Source organism: Gorilla gorilla, chromosome 6 (assembly GCF_029281585.2).
Source record: "Gorilla gorilla gorilla isolate KB3781 chromosome 6, NHGRI_mGorGor1-v2.1_pri, whole genome shotgun sequence".
Classification (NCBI taxonomy): Eukaryota; Metazoa; Chordata; class Mammalia; order Primates; family Hominidae; genus Gorilla; species Gorilla gorilla.
This window is the reverse complement of record NC_073230.2, coordinates 93,479,627-93,489,136: the sequence shown is the minus strand read 5'-3', so window position 1 is coordinate 93,489,136 and position 9,510 is coordinate 93,479,627. Positions and strand designations below refer to the sequence as shown.

At 36.9% G+C, this 9,510-nt stretch overlaps 1 protein-coding gene across 1 annotated transcript in view; it reads right to left on the bottom strand.

Moving 5' to 3' along the window:
* Positions 1-5,150: 5,150 nt before the first annotated feature.
* Positions 5,151-9,510, bottom strand: part of PON3 (paraoxonase 3) — a 41,221-nt gene continuing 36,861 nt past the window's right edge. Inside the window, exon 9 of the mRNA XM_004045778.5 lies at positions 5,151-7,603. Coding sequence (XP_004045826.1) covers positions 7,445-7,603 — 159 coding nt within the window. The 3' untranslated portion in view covers positions 5,151-7,444. The remainder of the gene's footprint in view (positions 7,604-9,510) is intronic.

Here is a 9,510-nt window from a genome sequence, read left to right as displayed (position 1 = left end):
CCTGCTCTCTCATTCACAGGAATGAACTCTCATTCCTGTTCAAAAACTTGCCTTGGTCTCTCACTCTACCTTATACCCCTTAGGTAAATTATTTCCTTTGAGGAGGCAAGAATCAAGTTGCTGCAGACACATATGGATCCACCACTGCTAACAATCCTAGAGCTATCTACTATGTTAGTTTTTGCTCTGATGTTTACTGTTTCCCTTCTTGAACTTTCTTTGGTCTTACTTTGCTGTTTTCTTCTATCAACAAAAGGATGATATTACCTCTTTAATATCAGTCTTTCCTCTTTTCTAATGTACTCATTTAAGAGTATAAATTTTACTTAAATTCAATTTTAGCTGTTTCCTATAAGATTTTATCTGTTGGAAAATTTTTATTATTCAATTAAAATCACTTTCTTATTTCCATTTTACTTCTTTTTCTTTTTTGACTCACAGATTATTTAGAAATGTTACATAATTTTTCAACATGCAAATTTTCTAGGTTTTTAAAAAATTGAGTCTAAGCTTGATTGCATTGTAGTCAGACAATATATACTATTATCAAGACTCGCTTGATAGCCAGGTATATAGTCAATTTTTGTAGATGCTCCTTGTGAGCTTGAAATAATGTGTATCTGCAATTACTTGGCACAAGGTTCTATATAATCCTATTAGGTTAAGTTTGCAAATTGTGTGTTTTAGGTACTCTCTATTCTCACTAATCTTTTTTAAAAAATTTTGCTAGTTCTACCAATAAACAATGAATGCAAGCTAAAATCAATCATGATGACAGTACGACTGTTTGTATTTTTCTTGTAGTAGTTCAGCAAATTTTTGCTTTGTATGTTTTAAGGTTGTATTAGAAGGAACATGTACACTTAAAATCACTCTATCTTCTGGGTGGTCCCTTCTATCCATGGTAATACTTTTACTTTTAAAGTCTATTTTGATTGAACAATATAGTTCTTCCCACCCTTGGCTCCTTTTAAAGTCTTTGTGTTTGATGCTCTGCAGTTTCACCAAGATATGGCTAGGTATGAATTTCTAAGTCTCAGCATGATTAAAATATTTTCTCTACCCAACTCTTTTCTTTTTTTCCTTTCCTTCTGGGGATCCAATTTGTCCTATGCTAGATCTTCTCACTTTTAGCCTCCATGTCTTTTTTAGAGTTTCCGTCTCTCAGTTTTTCTGTGTTATACTGAATATAATCTCCCATGAATTATTTTTCATTTCATTAATTATCTCTTCAGATCTGCTTCATTTCCTGTTAAATTCACCCATTAAAGGTTTTTGTTTCTGTCTCTCATTTTCTTTTCTTTTTTTTTTTTTTTTTTTTGCTCCCTAATGTCCTTGACACAACCCCACACTGTTTCCTAAAAACCGACCTCAAAAACTTAAGAATGAATTCAGGTCCCTTTCCCCCTTTCCAATAATTAGCCACATGTATCACATAACCCATAACTTTATCTGAGCCTGAGCATGTTTTGGCCTGTCTTTATTTGCAACCTACATGACCTCACTAGTCATCTATCTTAAGAGGGTGTATTTAGAGGCTTTGTGTGGGGCCAGGTGCAGTGGCTGATGCCTGTAATCCCAGCACTTTGGGAGGCTGAGGCAAGTAGATTGCTTGAGCCCAGGGGTTTGAGACTAGCCTGGGCAATGTGGGGAAACCCTATCTACTAGAAAAAAAAAAATTAGCTGGGTGTGGTGGTGCACGCCTGCAGTCCCAGCTACTCAGGTAGGGGGATTGCTTAAGCCCAGGAGGTCAAAGATGCAGTGAGCCATGATCATGCCATTGCACTCCAGCCTGGGTGACAGAGAGAAATCCTGCCTCAAAAAAAAAAAAAAAAAAAAAAAAAAGGCTTTGAGTGACTATCCCAAGGCATTTGAGTCCCGAAGATTAGAAGTCATCCTCATAGCCTTTCCAATGGAGTAACACTTTTTGTGTGCTTTGAAATTAAAAAGTGGAAAATGTTTCCCTCAGATTGTGAGACCCTTTATAAATGTATATGTGAACAATTTTTAAGCTGCTATACCTCAATAATAAAATGTTTCCTGGCTATGCATTAAGTTTTAAATTTCTATTACTAGATTTTCATTTCTGAAAGTTCAATTTTATATTTTTCAAATCTGTTGCAATTTTTTAATACAATTTACTGTACCCTGGGTTTAAAATTGTCTTTTATTTCTTTAAACTCTGTAAGTATAGTTATTGAGCCTCTATTTGATCATTTCTGTATTTGGGGTCTCTGCAAGTCTGTTTCTGCCATCACTTGTTTCTGCTGGCTTTTGTTTCTCCTGCTCTGTTTCTTTGGTTATTTATTTATTTATTTATTTACTATGATTTGTTGCTCATTGCTTAGATAATTATTTGTTAGGTTTCTTAAGATCTAGGATAAAATCCAGAGAGGATATGTGTTTGTTTCTGCCAGGTGAGTAAATATACTACAAATATGGTATGACTTTATACTAAATTTACAGCTTGAGTTTTTTTTTTTCTGTTCAATCAGTGGGAATTTGGCTCAAAATCTGAGTGATGATAAGCAGATGGATATCAACAACCATCTTGAATTTATTTCATCAATATTAAATTAATCAGCAATATTAAATGTATTTATTTTACTTTTCTCAGTCCCAAGACAATTTTCTTTTTAGGTTTCTGGGAGTCGAAATATTGAACGGATTTATATTTATTTCAACCTTAGATGAATATTTAGCCCTTTGGGGTCAGAGGGTTTTGGTTTTATAGGTGTTGGTCCCTTATTAGACTCCTCATTTTAGGATGAACTGTGATTTGGCTTCTGTTCCCCTTGCCCTCTGAGACATTAATACCGAAAGCACAAGATCAATCAGTTAAGATGCCCTCAGGACAAGACCGAATTCAATCCTGCTTACCTTTCTGGATTTCTGCTTTCCTTTAAATTATGATTTGCTGATTCCATAATATCTTGTGAGATATTCGATGCTTTCAAAAATATTTTCTCTATTATCTTTTGTTGTTTATATTAGGCTGTTTTGTTCTGAATTATTTAGCCTGTTGTATTGCTAGAAATCAAAGTTGTCCCTTTAAGATATAAATAAGTTTATTCATTTATTTAAAAGAATTCTACTAGACTTTGAATTTACTGATTAATTTGGAGAGAATTTATATCCTTATAAGTTCACCTTATCCAGGAGCCTAGAATATGTATCTACATATTCAAAATATTTTCTAGATCTTTTATTAGAGTTTGAACATTTTCTCCACAGAGGTCTTTTGTACTCTTGGTTAACTTTTTTTTTTTTTTTTTTTTTTTTTGAGACGGAGTCTCGCTCTGTCACCCCGGCTGGAGCGCAATGGCGCGATCTCGGCTCAATGCAAGCTCTGCCCCCTGGGTTCCCGCCATTCTCCTGCCTCAGCCTCCCGAATAGCTGGGAATACAGTCGCCTGCCACTACACCCAGCTAATTTTTTGTATATTTAGTAGAGACGGGGTTTCACCGTGTTAGCCAGGATGGTCTCGATCTCCTGACCTCGTGATCCACCCGCCTCGGCCTCCCAAAGTGTTGGGATTACAGGCGTGAGCCACCGTGCCCGGCCAGTTAACATATTTATTTCTTAGATGCTGTATAGATTTTCTTGCTATTGTGAGTGCTATCTTCTCTTTGATTCAAATTCATAATTGTCATTGCTATTAAATATTATTATTTAGCTTGTATCAGGCAACACTGTTGAGTATCCTAATGATATATCTCTTGGTTCTATTGTTTTATTTTCAAGTAGATGATTATGTAATCTACAAACAATAATAGTTCTATTTCTACCCTTACAATTCTTACAGTTCTAATTTATTTTTCTTTTGTTTTTTGAGTGAGGGTCTCTCTCTGTTGCCCAGACTGGAGTGCAGTGGTGTGATCACAGCTCACTGCAGCCTTGACCTTCTGGGATCAAGTGATCCTCCCACCTCAGCCTCCCAAGTAGCTGGGACTACAAGAATGTGCCACCATGCTGGTTAATTTTTTGTATTTTTAGTAGAGATGGGATTTTGCCATGTTGCCCAGACTGGTGTGGAACTCCTAGACTTAAGCAATCTGCCCTCTTTAGCCTCCCAAAGTGCTGGGATTACAAGTGTCAGCCACTGTGCCCAGCCTATTTCTTTTTCTTATATTATAGCATTGGTCAGGACTTCCAATCCTATGTTAAGCAACAGTCATGGTAAAATAGAGAATCTTTGTCTTATTTCCAAATGCAAAGGAAATACCCCAGCATTTTGTGAAGCATTAGTTCCTGCATTTGATCACTTTCCCCAAAAACTAGATAGAGTGGTTTCTGCTACCTGAAACTAAAACCTGTTTGACGCCAAAGGAATATAGAATGAGAATTTTTCTGTGATTATAGAATCAGCATCAAAGGGCTCAAAGATAAAAACAACAAAGCACCAAGTACCCCACATTCTGAAAATAGCTGAAAATACTTGAAGTCAAATATCACAACCAAAGCTTGCTTGTGGCTCCTGGAAGAGTTCATCTACCCCTAACCCTCACCCTTGTATTCCCAATTCACGTCTCTGATAATTAAGCAGAAAGACTAGCGAAGAAAAGAGAATGAATTATCAAAATGCAGCATTTATTGTGAGGAGCGATTCTTCTCCTTCCCAAGCCAAGTGAGTGAAGAGGCTCAAGATAATCACATAAAGATTGGGGGTGCTTATGCAAAGGGAAAATTGGTTGAGATAACTGTCTAGGCTGCAGGCCTGTTGGTAAACCTGTGCCTCCCTATGAAGGGGAGAAAAAACTTATTGAAGGGAGATGACAAGGCAAAGAGAGGATGATAATGGGACAATCAACAACCCTATCCTTTGGAAAGAATGGGTAAATCGCCTACTCCAGGGGGAATCCAAGCTTCAACCACCTTGCCAGGGCCTCTCCCAAAGAGAGGACACACTGAGTGAGGGGATCCCAGTAGCTGAAGGTTGAGAGTGACCTACTTGGAGCAAGAGCAGGGGTGAAGTGTAAAAGAGATTATGCTGGATCTTCCACTGGCATTTCCAGGAGAGAGCCAACTTAATAGTCCATTGGTCTTAGCCACAGAACAAGCAATAAAAGATACTAATCACATGTCCATTAGCAAAAGACTAAGTTCTTTCCACTCTATCCTGTTCCGATTCTGAAAAAGCTAAAACCATGAAGTGTAACATAACTTATTTTTTCCACAGCCTCATGTAATTTTATTTTTGAGTCCCCACACATTGTTTGGAAGCACAAATCAATACATAAGGCAATTCCAAAGCCCCCTCCCAATCCCGGGAGTTTTGTCTAAAATCCAGCAGGGAGAGCTAAAGCATCATGGGAGACAGCTGGTCTTTGATGTCACCGTCTAAACTTCGGTCTTCATTTGAATCAGATGACTACTTATTTTCTTTTTCCTGACAGCAAGACCTTTTTAAGTCTATCAGTTCTTTCTCTGCTAACCCCCATACCCCTCTGGGCACGTGGGAATTTGCTTCTGTGCCAAGTTCAAGTGTAGGTGTGATGCCATCCCCAGTAAATCACACTAGCATTTCTTCTCTGTTTTTTCATCAGGCTGAGCACAGAGAATCCCTGGGGCTTTGTGACTTTCCCAGGCCCTCCCAGGGAAAGGACACATTAGTCCCTCAGCAATCAGATCACCCAAATTTCCTGAGGAAAGTTTTATCCCCCAGCCTTTCTAACTTGGCCTGAGGAGAAGGCAGAGCAGGATCAATTCTCAGGAACTTACCAGCATCTAAATTATCTTTGTCTTTTCCTATCTCTCTTTATTCTCCCCTAGTCTGGTAAACATTATAATATAGTAAGTATGAGGGCTAGGGACTAAAACAAAGACTATTATATTCTTCAAAACTGACTCTACTTATTTTCTTAAATTATGTCTTTAATGTCTTTTTTATTCTGTGTTCTCTTGATAGCTAGGCTTTTGAAATTTAAAATCTAATAACTGACTATAGCATTCTGCTGAATGTTTATTCCTCTTTGAAGCAATGAAAACTACAAAGTCTTATAGTCAAAATCACAATAGGTTACACGGGAAAAAAGGACAATTTTACCCTGCAAAACTTTTCAGCAAACCTACATAAAACTGAGCAATGTTCTTTTGGATATAAAATGGTCTCCCCAAAAGAGAAAAAGCATCAACCAACCACTCCCGAATAAAAGTCACAAAAAGGGAAGGGAGGTGCTTGGGTGCTCTGACTTTCATTAATGGTTTGTTTGCTAAAGGTTGTACTGGTTTGGGACCAGAAAAAGACACTTCTATTCATTCTCATCAAATTAAGTTTAAGGTTGGTCTTCAAGATAGGACATTAGGCCAGAACCATTCTACTCATTTCAGATTCCTTAGGGCCAAATTTACTGGAGGTTGCTTAATAAGTGTTTATTGAATAAACCAGAAGGGCAAGATAAAGGCAGTCAAAGATAACTGCCTTAAGGCTTCATCTAAGATTCAGAGCCCAGTAGGTTAGCAAAACAGTTGCCCCTCCATAACCATGGAGGATTGATTCCAGGACTCTGATGGATACCAACATCCACGGATGCTCAAGTCCCTGATATAAAATGGCATAGTATTTGAATATAACCTATGTTCATTCCCCTATGTAGGTACTCTCTAGATCACTTATAATACCTAATATCATGTAAATATTATGTAAATATGTGTTATACTGTGTTGTTTAGGGATTAATGACCAAAAAAAGTCTGTACATGTTCAGTATGGATGCAACCATCAATTTTTTTCCAAATATTTTCAATCTCTGGTTGGTTGAATCCATGGATGTAGAACTCACAGTTACAGAGGGCCAACTGTATTTGAGATACAAGCATCAATACAAATAAGGGCCTATTAGAGATAAGCACCCCCTGCCCTAAGGTAGCCTCTGAGGCCCAACTGTCAGATTTCTCAGAACCCAATTTCCTATGTGTCGGTACCCTGGGAGAATGCAAGTTCTAAGGGCTTTGGGCAATCACATGATGCTAATTCTTTATCTGCAGACTGGAACACTTAATTAACTGTCTGTGCCCAGCACAACTGGGGGGAGAGAACAGGGGTTGTAAATACTTGAACATTAGCTTTTCTCTTGGTCTGGACTGTAGGAGACCCAGAACGTCAAAACTGTAGGAGGAAACTTGGACCCAGTTACCAAGGACCTCTAGGTGAGTTGGAGACCTCACTGGACATAGTCCACATGTTTTATTGTAGAAAGAACATTGGGGCTGCTAACAAAGATCCGTAAAGTTTGGCTTCTTGTTGGACTGTCATTAACCTGACTTGCAATTTGATGGCTAGCTATCAAGGAATCTCTGTCTGCTCCTTTACTTCTATCCATAAGAAAAGCCACACTCACTGGTTGGTGTTTGCTATTTAGTTACAGTGCCACTTATCATACAATTATCAGTTTACTTTTACAAAATATGTAGACTTTTTTTTTTTTTTTTTAACTATCTAGAGTCTAGAGCTCACAGTACAGAGTTTTGTGAAATACGGTGCCTATGAGAATTTTCCCATGGTACACAGAAGCCACAGATGTGCCCTGAAGCACAGAGCCATTGTTGGCATACACGGTGCTCACCCTGGGCTTCTCAGACAAAACATTCTGGATGCGAAGTACCTGTCGAGAAAAGATCATTTATTAGTATATTATGTGAGTAAACACCTGTTTCATGATGTCCTTCCCAAACATTCTAGGACAAATCTATTTTTCAGAAATCAGAAGCTAAAATCTGTATATCTTCAATAAATTGTTCTTCTTCTGATGAAAGTACTAATGTCATAAAGATATCTATGCACCAAAGTGAACTGGCTTTCTGACATTAGCCAAATTCCTCGGGGATGACTTACACAATTTTTTTAGTGCAGGCATCCCTTACAGAAGGAGTTAAGATGCTCTTATTTAGTTCTCAAGTGGATGGTGGTCCTCCCTCTGTGGGAAGAATCTTGCCTTTGAGATTACAGTATGGGGAGAGAAACAAGATAAAATAATGAAGAAACACCCAGTTATCCAGCCAACCCAACCTGGTAACTGATGGGATGGCAGTCATCACAGCTGGAGCCCCTTCACATCTGCAAAGTTGCTAGAAAGCATAAATAATGGATACTACTTTGGAATTTCATCTGACACATCACTGCCTAGTACTGTTATTGATCCCAGGATTAATACACTTCACTTTGCTAATCAGTATATATTTAAGCACTCAGGCTTCCAAATAGGCTGGATGAAGTTCACTCAAACAAAATAAAATTAAATTTTTATTTTGGAATTAAAGGAAAACAATTAGAAATTTATGAGTTACGAGTCTATATTGATATCTCTTATTAGAATAGAGTTTGTTCTTTTTTTTATCTTAAGGGAGATCCTTCATCTCAGGTTAGACAAAAATACTTAAGTTTTGATTTCATGTACAAAACATGAGATTCAACCAAAATTAAAGGGTGTCAGTAATTGTGACAAAAAGTCTTATCTAAAATTTTAAAAATAATTCAACTTGAAAATAGAGATACGAAAAAGATCCTAAACAATTTTCCAATACTCCTATGTATCATATTTCATTTCCTTAAGGCAGACATTGTGGTTGGGCTTTTAAAGGAAAGTTTTGTCTATCACTCTTAGGGGTACATATCTGAGGCAAGGATTGCTTCCTAGTTTAGGGTAACAATTCTGGTTCTAGGTTTAGGTTGGACTTTTGTTTCTTTTTACATTTCTTGTGTTCTTTTTAAGAAGCTGTGACTAATACATTAATAAAAAAAGAAATAATCATATTTTTAACTGAAAAACAGCAATATTGGAAGTAGAAATAACTGTATGTCCTAATTTACCCACTAGGCCAATTACTGGGTTTGAATTTGAACTTCAGTTTCCCAAATCCCCAAATGTGGATTCACACATTTTAATTTTTTTCAAATTGTACCTTCTCAATGAGGCCTACTCTGATCTCTGACTTTAGTAGTAGGACCTGCTCATCCTGCTGCATATAGTAATCCTGATCCCCTTTACTCTGCTGAGCTTTTTTTCCCATAGAATTTGCCATCTTCAAAGTTACTATGTAATTTACTTATTTCTTATGCTTATTGTTCATTGTTTGTCCCCCTTTCTTAAGATCAGGGATCTCTGTATATTTTTTCTGATATATCCTAAACATAAGAACAATGTCTGACACATTACAGGTACTCAATAAATTTTTGTGAATAAATCTCTGAGTATGTGTGCCTAGAATTTACAGCTATATATAAATTCACTAAAGATTTTTAAATTGTTAACCTTAATGCCATAGAAAATGCAGTTGTCTTATAATGTTGTTTTTAATGTAGAAAATTCAATGGATTATGCTATTGTTTTAGAAGAGATATTTTAAAATAACACAAATGATATCTTGAAAATAAGACAATTTTCAACACCATCATATATGTTAGAACTTACAGGCAAAAACTCATTTTATTTTGAGGCCACAGTTATTTAAATCCTTTAATCTGAGCTTCATGTTGAACAGTGTGAAAGAAGATGGTACCACATGCAACTCT